The sequence below is a fragment of the Leptinotarsa decemlineata genome, unplaced genomic scaffold (assembly GCF_025532065.1).
Source record: "Leptinotarsa decemlineata unplaced genomic scaffold, Ldec_3_MD MMD2_tig00000035_RagTag_RagTag, whole genome shotgun sequence".
Lineage (NCBI taxonomy): Eukaryota > Metazoa > Arthropoda > Insecta > Coleoptera > Chrysomelidae > Leptinotarsa > Leptinotarsa decemlineata.
Genome location: NW_027412540.1, coordinates 26,824,891 through 26,842,009, shown reverse-complemented (window position 1 = coordinate 26,842,009; position 17,119 = coordinate 26,824,891). Strand labels below are relative to the sequence as shown.

At 36.5% G+C, this 17,119-nt stretch overlaps 1 protein-coding gene across 2 annotated transcripts; it reads right to left on the bottom strand.

The window, feature by feature from the left end:
• Nucleotides 1–1,011: 1,011 nt before the first annotated feature.
• On the bottom strand, nucleotides 1,012–17,014 carry LOC111516034 (facilitated trehalose transporter Tret1). Of its 2 annotated transcripts, none has more exons than XM_023172232.2 (3): nucleotides 16,867–17,014; nucleotides 9,733–9,845; nucleotides 1,012–2,366 (listed from the first exon to the last, which is right to left on the bottom strand). In XM_023172232.2, exons 2-3 carry the CDS (start codon nucleotides 9,746–9,748, stop codon nucleotides 1,033–1,035), a joined length of 1,350 nt encoding a protein of 449 aa, XP_023028000.2. In that variant the 5' UTR covers nucleotides 9,749–9,845; nucleotides 16,867–17,014; the 3' UTR covers nucleotides 1,012–1,032. The 2 variants fall into 2 exon arrangements, with proteins under 2 accessions (XP_023028000.2, XP_023027994.2); XM_023172226.2 differs by having other exon boundaries at nucleotides 16,769–17,012.
• Between the last annotated feature and the right edge of the window lie 105 nt (nucleotides 17,015–17,119).

Here is a 17,119-nt window from a genome sequence, read left to right as displayed (position 1 = left end):
TGTTAAAATACCGTGAGCTATGAAAAGAGGCTTGCATGGATCCCTGGGAGCTGCTTTGCACATATATCGGACAGCCCTTTTTTGGAGCACAAAAATCATTTGAAATAAATCTCTAGAACAGACTCCCCAGAAAGCAATTCTATATTTAATATGGGGATCTATTAGAGCGAAATAAGCTGTTCTTGAATGGGAGTAGCCTAGTTCTCTAGAAATCTCTCTTAGTGCATAGCAACCTGAGGCAAGCTTCTTGCTTAAGTTTATTGGGTGATTTTTAAATTTCAGTTTATCAATCATCAATTTTCAACCCTAGAAATTTATAATTATGTACCTTGTCTAAGATTTTGTCACCAAAGCAGATCTCAGGTAAGTTGCAGTGGAAAGTAAGTATGCTAGTTTTATTGATATTAAATGATAACTTATTGCAGTCGCACCATTCTTTGATTTTGTTGATGTCAGCTGAGATGGCATCTTGAAGGGTAGGAATGTCCTTGTTGTGCCATAATAAAGTGGTGTCATCAGCTAAGAGAGTAATTGTGGCCGTTATATCTATAAAAGCTAAAAGTCATTTATGTAGATAAGAAACAAAATTGGGCCAAGGATCGATACTTGTGGTACACCACATTTAATAGTTTGAGCAGAGGAACACTCGGTTGTTTTAACTACCTGTTTGCGACCTGATAAGTACGAATGAAACCACTGGAGAGTGTTGCCTCTGAAGCCATACTGTTGCAACTCATTAAGAAGGATCTCATGGTTGACACAGTCGAAAGCTTTCGATAGATCACAGAAAATAGCAGCGACTGCTTCTTTAGCGTGAATTATTAGTTAGTGAGGTTAATAGCAATAAAGCAAATTAACAGTACAAAAAAATTTGAAAGTTTGAAATAGTGCACATGTTGGCAACGCCGTAACTTGTCATCTTGTGACGTCATTCTCTTCTTAACGTGAATATCCTATAATTGAAATGTATTTCAGGGACTGTTAGGAAATCATTGGAATAAATGGAACAGCTAGTATGACAAAATTTTATTTTTAGATTATTGCAGCCTTCTTTCCCTTTAATATTTGCTGAATTTCTTCCAGAGATTTACCTTTCGTTTCGGGAACTATGAAATTCGTGACTATAGCCGAAATGACAGTGCAGCACCCGAAAAGTAAGAACGGTCCGTAGAGGCCAGTGTAGGAGTTAATGAGGTAAAATATATAATTACCGACAAATAGAAAAAGTCCAAAGAGAGTAGTTACAACACCAACTCCCTTCGATTTAACACTTGCAGAAAATAATTCTCCCAACATCAAAGTGGGAATGATACCCACTCCAAAGGAAGAAAATATTATATAAACGAGCATTCCTGCTAGAGGAAACCACTTGATCGATTCCATATTCAGTTCTGAGTGTTTCGCGTCTATGTAGAAATAAACGGCTTCCAAAAAGAGTACCGCAGATGAAAGAGACAACGAAATCATATATGACTTCTGCCTACCGAATTTATCTGAAAAATAGGCTCCAACTGAGAACAGAACAAAACTCAGTCCGATGTAAATAATGGAGGAAACTTCAGAACTCACATTGCCACCTGATTTTTCGAAAATGAACTGAGTATATGAAGCAAAAACGTAAAATCCAGCTGTAACTTGAGATACCCGAAGAAATACTGCAGCTGCCAGAGCTCTCCTGTTACTCCTAATCATAATAAGATCTTTCCAAGTACCATTTTCAGACATCTGCCTTGCCAGAGCAACTTTCAATTTCATTAATTCCCCGTCAACCGCATTGGTACCTCTTAATCGTTGAAGAGCGCTCTTTGCTTCTCCCTCTCTTCCTTTCATCAGATAAAAATAAGGGGACTCTGGCATTTTTAAAAATGATACTAGGAATATCACTGGAACTGTCAAGCAGATGAAAGATGTATGTTGGACGCTGCAGTAAGCACCGATGACGTTCATCAGAAACTGTCCCAGAAACAAGGAACAAATCAAGCTATTTCCCCACACACCTCTGACTTTTGGTGTCGTAGTTTCTCCTATATAGGCAGGTAGAGATGCAAAAATTATTGCATCACCTAGTCCTGCTATGAATCTCGCCAAATTGAGTACATACACGTTTCCACTGAATGCTTTCATCAACCAGGCTGAGACATGAGGGAATGCACTTAGCAAAAGAGTTCGTTTCCTTCCAATAATGTCGGGGATACTGAAAATGGTGAAAAAAGGAGAGAAAACTGTGATTCCTACATTGATCCAGATGGTGAAGTAGGAAGCTTGATATTCACTAATGGCGTAATTGTCCTTATCTTGAGTGATCTTCACTATGAATGGGGACGGCCAGGCGATGAATAATCCACTTGATAAAGTTGATAAACAAGCTGAAAATTAATGAATGTGATTAGTTGTGATGTTCCTTATGGTCGTGTCGTTTCTATGTTACAGAGATGATGTTTATCAGCTATAATATCCCAAGGACATTGATAACTAACGAAATAATTTTATCACAGTTTTCGAAAGCACGTTATTTGGTAACATCCCGACGCCGAAGGCGGAGGGATGTTACCTAAAATAACGTGCTTGAGGAAGTTGTGATAAAATTATGAGTTATTTATCAATGTTCGAGGGATATTCGGTGAGAAAATTTTTTGCAATTCGAACAAAATTATTTATTGAACACACAGTTATTAAAAGAACAATTCGTATAATGATATTCCGTTGATCTTGCTGTATTTGCCTCGGTTACTGCATAGGTGTTTCCACGCATTGATTATTTGGTTATGATGTTCCTGATCAATATTCAAATAAGGTTTTATGGAATTTCCATTATTGTGCCCAGTAATTTTCAACAATTGCTGTTCTTGAACTCCACTCTTAGCTAGTTGACTGACTGCAGTTGCTCTATTAGAGTGATTGGTTATTTTCCTCTGTTTCGTATCCAAGCCAATTGCTTCAGCAGAAGATTTCGTTCATCCGTTGATTATATTTCTACCCAGAGGCATATTGTCATACCAGTTATCGCCTCCCGTCTTCCAGTGACGATTTGGCCTTAAAAATAGTCTATTTGTCTTGATATTTGTGCCTCGTTTTGATAATAATTTAATGAAGAATCTGACAGGACAAGCATTGTTATCACTATTTTGAACTAACCATTTGCTAGAGGCGCAATTCTTTGAACCCCCTTGGCAGGTTTTACTGAAAATTGGATTATATTCTATCCTATTAGTTGGAGATCCATTGTTGTCCTTTTCGATATGAAAATAATCAACTAAGCAAGCAGCACCTTCACCACCTCTCCAAGCCAATTCCACCGCTGCTATGTGATAAAATTTGCGTAGGAGTCCTATAGGGGTATTTTCATCCCAAAAGTTTATAATTTTACTCATTTCATTTGAAGTTAATGGTACTGAGCTTGTTTTGCGTTTAGTGGGATCTGTTTGTAAATTTCTTCGTGCTGCGTCGCGTGCATTCCGCGCTTGTTTGAATGCAACACTTTTAAAGGGGTCTAGCATGATATTATACTCCTTGTAATACTTTTCTTGTAATAATTTGCTTGTTGTATTCCATACGGTTTTAACAGTAGCCTCCTTAAACTCTGTGCTATCCTTTTTTCTCATATTAATCGCCCATTCCTTGAGTATTAATGCAAGCTCTTCGAGAGTACGATTTCCATCCAATTCATATTTTCTGGCGTCACAAAACTCCATAAATATTTTCCAAGTGTATTTTTTACTATTGACAGTATTTTTTGGTGTATTTTCTTCAATGATTTTGTCAATTTCCGCATCATTTTGAACACCAAAGCGAGGAAGTGACATTTTCGAAATAAATTTAATTACTGAAATGTCAAACAACTTTATTGTGTTGGTTGCTTAGAAATGTCATGACATAAGTGATAACTACCCGTGAAAACTATCCATGGGTAGTTATCAATGATGGTTTCATTGGTTATTTCGACACACATGACTAGAAATAGACAAATTTGATAGGATAATTTTTTTGGCAAAAAATTTTCGAAGTGAAATAGTGAATATAGCAAACTTGAAGCTGGTTGTAATGCCTCTGTTAGGTTGTTTCAAATGTTTTGTCCGTTTAAATGTCATGTTTTCAGCCACATATCTCAATAAATATTCATGCACTTTTCGGTGTTAGTTTTAGTAGAGATTTTAGACTCTTAAGATGATCCTCGAAGAGGTCGACCTACAGTAAATCTAGGAGGACGATTTGAGGATCCTGGTGGAGATTAGCCCATCACAAACGGTGCAGGAGATGACGAAAGGGATGGGTGTCAGAAACAATGCGGTTTTTGAAGGTTTGAAACGTATTGGAATGGCCAAAAAGCTCGAAAAGTGAATGCTTCACGATTTGAACGATCGTCAGAAATTGTCACGTCCCGAAGTCTGTTCTAGTTTGACTTTGTGCAACCAAAACGATCCTTTTTTGAATCGAATCGCTACGTGTGATGAAAAGTGGATCCTCTACGACAACAGAAGACAGCGGTTGCACACCAATGATCCACGAAGGTTTATCAAAAAAAATTCTATGTGACATACTAGAAAGTCATGAACTGGAATCACTGATAATTCCACCTACACGTGTTGCAACAACTAAAAAAAATCTGTTTGAAATCTGTGTTTCGATCACTAAGTGATCATTGTCAAAGAGGAAGATTAAAACTAGAAACTAATGCTAAACTAATGGGAAACTCGAAATGGAAACCAAAGAAAAGTCGAAGTACTTTCCTAGGATTTGGCTAAGGTATGTGGACGATATTCGCGATATTCAATTTCAAAAAATCTTCTATTGACGACATTGTTTCCATTTTAAATAATAGATGTCCATCAATAAAATTCACGTATGAGTTAGAAAATAAGGGACAACTACCATTTCTTGACGTTTTGTCTAGAAAAGAAAAAAGGACGTACAAGTATATTCCTGACAGTTCACATCACTGTGGACAGCACAATAGTGCTGTGTTGAATTTTTTAGTGCATCGTCTTTTGACTTTCCCTCTAACACATGATAGGTTCACAAAAGAAAGAACGTAGAATACAGGAAATAGCAGCCGCTAACAGTTTCTCGAGGGGTATTGTAGATGACATAATAAGGAAGAAGAAGTTTAGGTTAAGAATGAACGTGATCTCGACTTTCAGAAAGAACAAAAACCAAAATAAATACATCTCGGTTCCATACCACTAATATCCGAGTAACTTTGGAAAGATTTTCAAGGAACTAGGTATGAAGGTGGTTTTTAAAACAAGTCATACACTACAGAGCCTTTTGGGAAGTCCAAAAGACAAAGTCGAGAATTCGAAAAAGTCTGGAATTTACAAAATTGAATGTGAGGACTGCTTTGCAAAATATTATGGACAGACAAAGAGATCTATTGAATTAAGATATAAGGAATATAAGGAACACATAGCACACTTAAAATATGGAAGACCTGAAAAATCAGCAGTCGCCCAACATATTTTGCAAAAAAACCATTCCATAGACTTCAGTTCATAAGGATTAGTTAGACAAATTAACAACAACAGGCAACTAGATGCCTATGAGAGTGTAGAAATAAGTAAACACAGTAATATTATGAATAACGATGACAGACCTATACCAGACCTATATAGCTTGTTAAAATAAAATAAAATAATGTTGTTGGGTTTACTGATTACTACATGTTATTTTTCAATTGTATTTTTGAATTTTATGACTTCTCAACCCGATGTAAATTGGTGATTTTATGATCAATAAAAATGTCTGTCTGTCTGTCTTTCCAATGGCGAAAACCTACAAAAAAGACCATGGTATGGTGTTCAGCGGCTGATCTGACCAAAAAGTTCGAACCATCACAGGAAATCGAAAATGTACAATATATGAACTCATATAAAGAAATAGTTTCAACTTGTTTATTGTTGAGTTCTGCCTCACCCACCATACTCCCCAGACGTTTCGCCAACCGACTACCATCTTTTCAAGAACCTGGATAACTTTCTCAATCAATCAAAAATGTACTTTATTGTCAAAGAAAAACATTTTTATTAACGAAGCTTGAATAAATTAAAAAAAAACAGTCAGACCTCAAGGGTTCAGGTACTCAAAATCTGCCTTCAAGATATTCTTCCAAGCTCAAATAGATTCTTTTGTAAACAATAATAATTCAATAACAAATGTTCAATCTGAATTTCGTACATTCTATAGCATCACCACCGCTCTTGTCAACATCACCCAAGATTTATTCAAAGCAACTGATAATAATGAAGTAACTGCCATGGTACTCTTGGACTACAGTAAAGCATTCGGTACCTTAGACCACAATATTTTGTGTAGGAAAATGTCATTTCTCGGATTTAGTGAAGGGACTGTGAATCTATTGAAAATTTACCTCAGAAACCGGACTCACTCAGTATGTCTGGATGGAAAATGTTCTAGTGCTTTACCTGTTGATTATGGAGTACCTCAGGGCTCTATCCTTGGCCCAGTTCTGTTCTCCCTATATATATCTGACTTCCATAAAATAATTGATCGTTTCACAGTTCATCATTATGTAAATGACACTCAGCTATATTATCGATTTCCTCCAAGTAATTGGCAGGTGGCAATGGAAAAAATTAACAGCGATCTACATAAGTTACTGGATCTATCTATAGCCCATAACCGGAAATTGAATCCTGAAAAATCTCAGCTGATACTTTTTGGCCCGAAACACAAAAGACGGGAAATTGAAGGAAGAATTGAAATCCAACTTGGACAAGACTTACCACAAACAATTACAGAAAGCAAGAACTTGGGCTTATGGACAGATGCTGATCTGAGATTTCACAAATATATAAATTCACTTTGTCGTAGCTCATACAGTATCTTACGTCAACTCTATCAAAGTAGGGATATTATGACTTCCAAATTCAAGTTGAAACTTTGCGAAACCCTCATATTGTCTAGATTAGCATATTACGATATAATCTACGGGCCTGCTGTGATACAAACTGATGTAAATCGCTTACAAAAAATACGAAACAATTGCATTCGTCTTTCTTATGGTGTGAGAAAATTCGACCATATATCCCCCAAGTTCGAGGAGTCAGGTTGGTTACCTGGCAGTTCCACCTACTCATCAATACACATAAATTCCTCATTCACAAAAAACCAAACTATATTTATGAAAGATATAACACTCGACAGCCTGCTTTTCTCTATCAAACAATATAATGCTCTGCCCAGCTACTTCATATATAATTTCAGGAAAAAGTTGAAAACATATCTGAAGTCAAGCCAGTATAAACAATTTATGTCAATGAATAAAGCCCATTTAATATTATTATTATAATATGCTTTCCTTCGCACGTTTTCGGAATGTATTTGAGTCTATTATACTTTTCATTTCAAATGGTACATATAATTGAATCTCTTCCTACTCTCGAATATTATGAAATTTTTTGTTAATGTTGAAGTTGGCTTTGGCAGAGGTATATTGGCATTTTGCCGGGAAAGGGAAAGTATTTCAGATGCAAGTTTTTTGTTGAAATGTTTTACGTGTCCATCAAACTCAAGGTATTATCAATCCATAATCCCAAGAATTTGGTGCACGTCTTATTTTCGATGACATACTTCTGGAGGCTTAGATTTCCCGAAAAAAATTTAAACGAAATTATGTTAGTTTTATTCACACTGAAACATAAATAATTGGAATCACACCAAAATTTGAGTTTCTCTAAATCAGTTTCAATTGTAATTATCAGAGAGTCTGTAACATTTCCATGCCATAGTGAAGTTGTATCGTCTGCAAACATTGTAAACTTTCCTTGTATGTCGATATAAGATAGGTCATTCACGTATATAGGGAACGAAATGGGACCGAGCACTGATCCTTGGGGAACTCCACAGGTGATTTTCAAAAGACTAAAATTTTTGTTCTGCAACTTCACCAATTGAATTATATCCGAAAGATAAGATCGAAACCAATTAAGGGTTGTTCTTTTAATCCCATAAAGGAACAATTTTTCCAACATCACTCTGTGATCAAGGCAATCAAAGGCCATAAAAAAGTGGCAGAATACTGCCGCAGCTACTTCACCTTTATTGAGACATTTAACTCTTCTAGGAAGACAAAGATAGCATCATTTGTGCTTTTAGATCTTTGAAAACTAAACTGTGAGCTACTCAGTATATTGTGGGTCTCCAGAAATATTAGCAACCTGTTTTTACAAGCTTCTCTGTCACTTTTCTATCAACTTTTAAAACAACCTAATCGAATCATTTTACGCCGGTAATTATTTTATCCAAGACAATATTTATTGGATGGCGGATGGAAAGAAATTTGTGAATAAAGTTCTTCCGTGAACTAAAATGCGCTGTGGTGGACACAGACAGAAACTCCAGTTCACAAACATCCAAGGTTCACGTCGTGAATCAAATGAATCCACAAGGAATCCACAGAAGTGAAACATGGTACACGGATTAGCTTAGGTTAGAATTTCGCTTTTTGAAGGGGATAATATGGGACATGGCGGAGTAATAAAAGCGTGGATGACTCGCTTCACTCCAATGGGAACCGTTTCTAAATAATGAAACTAACATAAAAGACGTAGCTGAGAAATTATTTATTCCATTTCATCGAACAAATGTGAACAATGACTGCATGAATATTATAATAGTGGTCTGCTAGATTGAAGTGTTCATCAATTTCGAACCTTCGAAAGAGTTTGGTGCTTCCGTCAGAGGTTGAGTCTTGTTTGAAGATAATCAGTGTTATTATTGAATTGACTGGTTATTAGTCAGATTAGGAAACGCTGGATGAAGTTTCAGAAATTCACATACGTTTCTGCTACCTCTTGAACATTTATTACAGAATAAACAAGTGAGGATTTTTCCAGCAAAAGATCTACAAATATAAGGCGAGATAAACTGTACGGAATCATTCAATCCATAGAGGATTCAATACAGAGCGGTCAGTAGTATTGATTCTGCTATTGTTTTGCTCACGAAGAATATTCAACAAGAACCCCAAGAATTCGGAACAATCCTCTTGTTGTCCTAACGAGTATCTAAGTATCTAGTGGACTTCAAAGACTCCAGGAAATCAGTTGAAGGGAAAGATGATACATTCTTACGAAACTTCAGCTGCATGAACAGGTGTTTGAGTTTAGTGAATAAGTAGGGAACATTCTCGTTCTCGTTCATCATTAAAACCTTGTTCTTAAAAGTGTTCGTCATAACACTTGAAAAAAAATGCTATTTATGTAGCAAGTGTTTCCTAAATCATCTAATCCAATTTTCTTCTCAAAACTTCCAGGACAAGTCTCTACTGATTCGTAAGGAAGAACATGTTTCACATAATCTGCATAAGAACCATTTCTCAAGCTGCGATCGATCCTTCGAATAAATTATAAAATTATGCATTCAATAAACTCCAAATACGATACAAGAATGAGAAACTCAGGTACATACCTTGTTTGCGAGATTTAGCACTTTTTTGAGCCTGATACTGAACCGGCCAATAGCAATCATCTGATATAACTGACGTGCCTGTCTATGGGAATTCTAGTGGCCCCCACTACCTGCTAGCATCCATTTCCCCCACTCTCTACTAATACTATTTTTTTAATCATGCTAACATTTTTTCAATTGATTCTTTTAAATGTACTCAATCCTCTTACAGAAAAATGTTACAAACATATGATTTGTTTTTTTTTTATTTCATGAATGTTATATTTCTGTTGCGTGCACTCGTTATATTACTGAATCAGCTCTCACCAATCAAAACTGCCATGATCTGTGGCCAATCTTTACTTTCTTCCTCGATAATGTCCTTTGCCTGTAGAAATGTAGTTTCATTATCCTGGTCAGCAACTGAAACCGGATCTACCCTGAAAATGACAGTTTACAGTTTACAAAGAATTGAATGAGTCTTCAATATTTCATGTCAATTTGTATGAAGTCAATTGGAAAAATACGATAATTTTTCATTTTTCTCAAAAACTATTTATGCATTCGTAAACTTCTATAACGTCCCTTTAGAAGTAGTCCCCTCAGATATAAACACTTCTGAAATGCAGTTTTTGGTATATCTTAAGTTTACATCAGTACGGACTTCCATTGTCTAATATAATATAAATAGATTTGAAATTCCTGATATATATTAAAAACATTAACCAAAATATCGATTTTATTTGAACAAAAAAAAACTGAAATTACAAAGAAATAACATAAAACCAAAAAACAACCAAAAAATAATCGTTAAAATATTAATACAAGCTGAAAATGAAAAATTATCATCAACAAAAATTGTGAAATTAAAATTGAAGGTTTCAAACCAAGTTATGTGACGACGTTTCGATTGTTAGTATCCACAATCGTCTTCGGGTGATAACTGGACTTATTCCTCCGAAATCCGACTATTTATAGACCATTCGAGTGCATTTAGCGGGAGATGACCGTTTGGCGGGAGTTGGTCGTTTTCCGCTTGATTAGAGGTTTCCATATATTACGTATCTCTACACTAGCTTGACTAAATGCGTTGTTGGACAAAATATACGCGGCTTCTTTGAATTTTATCCTAAACCAGTGTTTTTCTTTGTGGATGATTTCAGCTTGAGCCTACTTGATATTATGTCGATCAGCCCAAACATGCTCTGCTGTTCCGGATTTGCTGGTTTCTCCTCGCTGTGTGTGTTTCTTGTGCTCAGCAATGCGAACTTTCAATGGCCTCTTAGTTTCACCGATGTATGATTCTCCGCACTCGCGGAGTCCGGTAAATGCATTTCTTGGAATCGCAGTCCGCGTTTGATGGCCTGGTTTTCATTAGGCTGTTACGGATAGTGTTCCCACTCCTTCGTATCCTTTCCGATAATCCTCTGATGTAGGGAAGTTCAAGTACTGGTTGTGGAGGCTTCTCTTCCTTGTGGAGCTCTTACTGTCTTCTAGCTAAAGCATGTTCTACCACGTTGAAGGTGGTTGTTGATTATGCCTAGTTCCTTCTCCAGACCTTTCTTTGTATTACAGAGCCCGAAGGCACGGTCTAGTAGAGTCTTGATGATTCCCCTCTTGGTCGATTGATGGTGGTTGGATTTCTGGTTCAGATACTGTCCTGTGTGAGTGAGTTTTCGATATACAGATGTTTCCCATTTAGTGTCGGTCCTCTTCACCAATACGGCTAAGAAAGGCAATTCGTTGTGGATTTCCTTCTCCATTGTGAAAGTGATGGAAGGTCTCACGCTGTTAATATGTTCCAGGAAGGCGTCTAGTTCAGTATTCCCATGGTTCCATATTATGAAGGTGTCGTCAACATATCTCAACCAGACTCGGGACCTCTTGTGGGCTTCTTCAATGGTCAGAGTTTCAAACCACTCCATATATATATTAGATATAACCGGTGAAAATGGCGATCCCATTGGCAGTCCCTCACCTTGCGTAAAGAATTCGTCCTTCAGCTAGAAGTGGCAGTTTCGTACACAGCATCCTACTAATTCCATGATTACTTGTATTGGTAAGTTTGTTCTATCTTTCAGGTCCTCATCTTCAGGTAGCTTCTTCTGTATGATTTGTAAGTGCTTCTTCGACAGGAACGTTGGTATAGAGGCTTTCCACGTCGAAACTGATCAGTTAATCCTGCTCTTTGACTTCGATTTCCCCTAGTAGTTCAACGAAATGCCTTGAATTTTCCACAATGGTTTAATTATTGGTAGTAAAAATCTGGACAAGTTCTGAGTGGCTGAATTTCAGCGATTTGTATTTTCTCTCCTCAATCACCGCAAAACGCCATCTCTTCATGGGTTTCTACAATCTTGGAAACAGGAAAAAGTCACAGGGGTCGAAATCTGGTGAATACCGTGGCCCAAACTCTGACATTTGATCGAACTTGGCTTGTTTTTTTGGTCTTGGCTCTTCCATTGGAACCAGACAGCTTATTTGTGTGAAAATGATCATTATTTGTGATCATCTTCTGTCGAAAAAAAAGCATTTCACAGTTGAAAACATTGAAAGAATCACTTTCAAAATCTAACCTACATTATCCTCACACAGGGTGAGCACATTACTTCTATTTTCACGTAAACTTGTACAAAAATGAGAATAAAAATAAACTGTGCATAAGTGATGCTTCCTGCGACTTTCTGGATTTTCTCAGATTTTCTAACAGAAAAAACTTCTCATGGAGTTGCCGCCTTGGATTCACAAGAATATTGTTTCAACTCGAAAGCTTCTGTTCTGTATCTGTAGAGCAGGGGGAAGGCGAGTGTAGGCCGACAGCACTTAGGCTACATGTGACCCATTCATTGTACATCCTCCCGAGGAATTGTCCTCCTAGGCCAGTCACACAGGGTGATCCTGGCAAAATTGCATATTTTGATTCCATCCCATCTCTTTAGGGATTGAGCATGGGTGTGGCTAGTTTCGCAATTGTCGAATTCATCAGGCCGTAGGACAATTCTCAGTCCAGTCGCTTCCTTAGCTAAATAGTCGGCAATGCAATTACCTTTACTCCTTCATGCACTTTAACCCCCCTCAGAATAATTTGTCATCTACCAATGCTTTGGCTAAATCTTGATGGCACTCTAGTACTAGCCCTGAGGTAACACGTTGTCTGTTCAAGTTCAATAAAGCTTGTCTGCTATCAGTGCAGATTGTTATGTTTTTTGCCAGAAATTCCTTTCCTGGTTATTTCTTTTGTGGCGATTGAGATACCTGCCAGTTCAGTTTGGACCACGCTGGTATTTCTTCCCATTCCCCACTTAATCCTTAGGCTTAGTGATTTGGAGTACACTTCACATCCTGGGCCTTGTTTGGAACTGAAAAGGTTATATTCTTCAGGAGATATTGGTTTTTGGGAAAGAGCCAAAAAGCTCTTTCTGTGATGAATTTTGTTTTTGCTTGGTCATTTTTCCGGAAAATCCTTGTTTTTTTATGACTTTTTTTTAGGATTATTAATTGATGAAAGGTATATTTTGTGAAGGTTTTGGATATGAAATAAATTAAATCGTGACAGCTCAAATATTTGGTAATAATACTAACACAACACCTTACATTTCAAAATCAACATGACCAATATATAAAGCCCTCCAACACCCTCCTTATCTGGTGAATCTTTGATTGAGGAAGCAAAGACTGAAGTTGTCTCTGTTTAAAGCATTTTTAAGTGAGTTATAGTTCGTAAGTGAGTAGAAGAATTTCAAGAATGCAAACATGCAAACATTCTTCGAATACTGTGGCATCCATTTCTTGATGATAATCCCCATTTTTCTTCGATTCAAACACCATTCATCCATCTTTTACGAATCCTTCACTGCTACGTATGCGAGTGGTGATAAGACGACGACCTTTCCCAAATGGAACTTTCAAACCAGTGGACCAACCTTCCATTAAGGCTTCTCTTCCAATTTTGATATTCTGATCTTGCCAAACCTTCGAGACGGTATGACCTTCATTGACCCATGTTTCATCCAAATAAAAAATAGATTCACCCAGGGCTCTGGATTTCTTTATTTCTCTTAAATAGTTTCTTCCCCATTCTACAATCTCTGATTTTTTTATTAACATGCTCTTTCCAATTTGCTTTCCAAAAGTGAAATTCAGCTCATGTAATATCTTCCATATATCAGGAAAAAAACTGTCTTCACGAATAACTGACAAAACTTTATTTAATGTAGGTATTTCGTTTTTTATGTTAAAAGAGTGTACCTAATAGAATTTTTCACTTCTTCATCGATAACCAAACACTTTCTACCAGTCTACTTCCGGCTCGAAAAAGTTGTTGTGGAACCACCTATTGGTGTGACACCCAAGTCAACTTGCCAAGTTTTTATGTCAGTGTTGGTGATTTGACCAATCAACCGACTTGGGTGTCACACCAATAGGTGGTTCCACTTATGTTTCGCTTGCGTTCACGCAGCTATTTTTATCTTGGTATTCTTGGTTTTTTTCTCATTTTGTCTTCAATCGAGGACCGCCTGCCCGGTACTGACGATGCCCAATAGGCTGAAACAGCTGTATACCGGTGGCTCTTAAATTGAAATCAATGTGGGAATGATCAAAAAGTCTATTCTCAAGTTCATGAGAACGGCAATTGCAAAAATACATATAACTCATATACAGGGTGTTTCTTAAACACATGCTAATATTCAAGGAGGTAATTCTTAGACCCATTTTAAGGAAAAAACGTCCTATGGACGTATGTCCTAAACGCCTTAACTTTTGAGATACAGGGTGGCAAAGTTTTCAAAAATAATCAGTTTTTTAATAATAACTGAGATAATTTTGTAGACATCTTTGGCATATTTGGTACATATGTTCCATGCCTCTAGGCGCATTTTCTGATGTACAATTTTCTTAATTTTCTCTGCCAGTGGCGTACGTACGAGTTTTGAAATGTATATTTTTGGCGAAAAAAATACTAACCAACTGTTTTATCTTGAATTAAAAATTATTTTTTGAATCTCCATACATTTTTGAGCACATTTGATTTGCTGGGTTTTCTTTGTCCGACGCATGGTTTTCGCTCAAAAAATTAAAAATCGCTTTACTTAAGGATAGATTCCTTAAAAATCTAATGCGGTATCGTGCATCGACTGAAAGCAAACTGAAAGATCAGATTTGTTGCAAAATAATTGAGGATCTAAAAGGTATTTGTTTGTTGTCAGATGCACTGTTCTCAATTAAAATTACGTTATAACGCAGCACCGCTTAATAATTTTTGAAAACATAAATTTAGTTATCCTGGAATAAATGACGTGTAGCAGAATTTATTTACTGCACCTCTTGGAAATATGGAGTTTGTCGATATGTGATTTCTTTTAAAGATTAAAAGCAGAAAAAACAGCGTACCCACCATAGCAATAAAAAACGAATTCTCTGTATGTACAAACGTCAGTAGCTAATATTGATGTTGGTTTAAAGTAAGGTGTTGGTGTTAAAAACTGTCACAGCGCGTTTTGATTGATTTTGAAGTGTTATTGAAGTTATTTTGGTAGTCCGCTGTATTTCTGAATATCAGTAAATATGGTAAATTATACGAATGCAGAAATGGCGCAAATGCATTACGTATATGGCCTTGCCGATGGTAATGCAACAGAAGCCAGGCGCATTTATCAGGAAAGATATCCTAATCGTGCCTTACCAGATAGCCGAACCGTTTCAAATATTCATCGTCGACTTGGGGAAACTGGTAGTTTCAAGAAATGGACTCCGGAAGGTAGACCTCGTGTAGTAAGAACTCCTGAAATTGAGGAAGCGGTGCTGCAAGAAATTGAGGAACATCCTGAGACGAGTACGAGGAAGATCGCTAGAACTCTGGATATTTGTCATCAAATTGTTTGGCGTATACCATATTTCAAGAGTGCAGGCATTACTCCCCAGAGATTTTCCATAGCGTGTGAACTTCAGTCAGTGGTATCTACAAAGTATTGCACTAAATCCGCAGTTTGAGACACAAATTTTGTTCACAGACGAAGCAAATTTTTCTCGGAATGCCATTCAAAATTTTCATAAAAATCATGTGTGGGCTGAAGAAAATCCCCATGCAATAACCGAAACCCATTTCCAACACCAATTTTCGGTTAATGTATGGGCAGGAATTATAGGAGATCATCTAATAGGCTCATTTTTTCTACCAGGATGCCTTGATGGTCGTTCTTATTTACACTTTCTAGAAGAAGACTTACCTGGGTTATTGGAAGATGTGCCACTTGCGTTAAGGAATCGAATATGATACATGCACGATGGTGCCCCTGCTCATTTCAGTGTAATTGTCCGAAACCATTTAAATACAGTTTATCCTAATCGTTGGATAGGTCGCGGAGGACCTCAGCAATGGCCAGCAAGATCCCCCGATCTCAACAGTTTAGATTTTTTTTATGGGGTCACCTTAAAACTCTTGTGTATAAAAATCCCGTTAATACTTTAGAAGATTTAAGAGAGCGAATAGTTTCTTCGTGTGAAACTATACGAAATACGCCGGGAATATTTGAACGGGTGCGTAATTCCATGCGTAGAAGGGCGGAAGCATGCATACTAAGTGCAGGTGGCCACTTCCAACAATTTTTATAGTCAGTTTTGGTATTATTACTAATTAACAAATTTGTGCTATTCCTTTATACTTACTATCACAAAATAAAATTAAACTCTTTTTCGTGAAAAAGAGTTTTCAAATATTATTAGGGAATTGGTAATGCGTTATGAAGCAATTTTCAGATTCTCATTCATTTTAGAATTGATCTAATTTCTTAATTTGCTTTCTGTCGATTTTTATTTTTTTGAGTGAAAATCATGCGTCGGACAAAGAAATACCAGGAGATCAAATTTTCTCAAAAATAAATGAGGATTTCAAAAACGATTTTATTTTGAAAAGAAAGCATTGGCGTAGTACTTTTTCCCCAAAAATATTCAATGCGAAACCCGTAGGGATGCCACTGTTTGAAAAATGTGTGTACATCAGAAAATGCGCCTTGAGGCATAGAACATATTTACCAAATATGCCAAAGATGTCTACAAAATTATCTCAGTTATTATTAAAAAACTGATTATTTTTGAAAACTTTGCCACCCTGTATCTCAAAAGTTAAGGCGATTAGGACATACGTCCATAGGACGTTTTTTCCTTAAAATGGGTCTAAGAATTACCTCCTTAAATATTAGCATGTGTTTATGGAACACCTTGTATGTATTATTGTTCAAGAATTTTTAGAAAACCGGCAACGACGTGAAGAACGAATGTACAGGTAACTTCACAAAAATTTCCATCATCACTTAAAATTTCAATACAGTGAAGATAAAAAATAATTCAATATTAATTTACTTACATATTGTGCGATTTCTGTCCAAATTAACCCATATATGGTAAAAACACTAATTAACTAACCTTCTAATCTCTACTAGAACGTCTACAGAAAGATAATACCTTGAATTTTAACGATTTCAACGGTACTCAAGAACTCCAATCATGTTTTTGAATACTATTTTGAATCGCTAATTCATAGCGACTGGATATTTTAAAATTAAATGAGGCGAACCAAGCAGTAGACTTGAAAACGAATGGTGGAGTAATCGAATTCAAATTATTTAATTGAATTAGCGATAAATGTTTGTTGTAGCAGCATTAATTTCAAGGCAAGAATACTTGTTTTGAAAAAACCTCTTAATCGTTCTATACA

Bases quoted from the DNA above. Each gene is read 5' to 3' on its own strand.
- LOC111516034 (XM_023172226.2), bottom strand. The intron at 2,367-9,732 runs GTGAGAGCTGAT...ATTAATTTTCAG, and splicing joins GATCATGGCAGTTTTGATTG to CTTGTTTATCAACTTTATCA.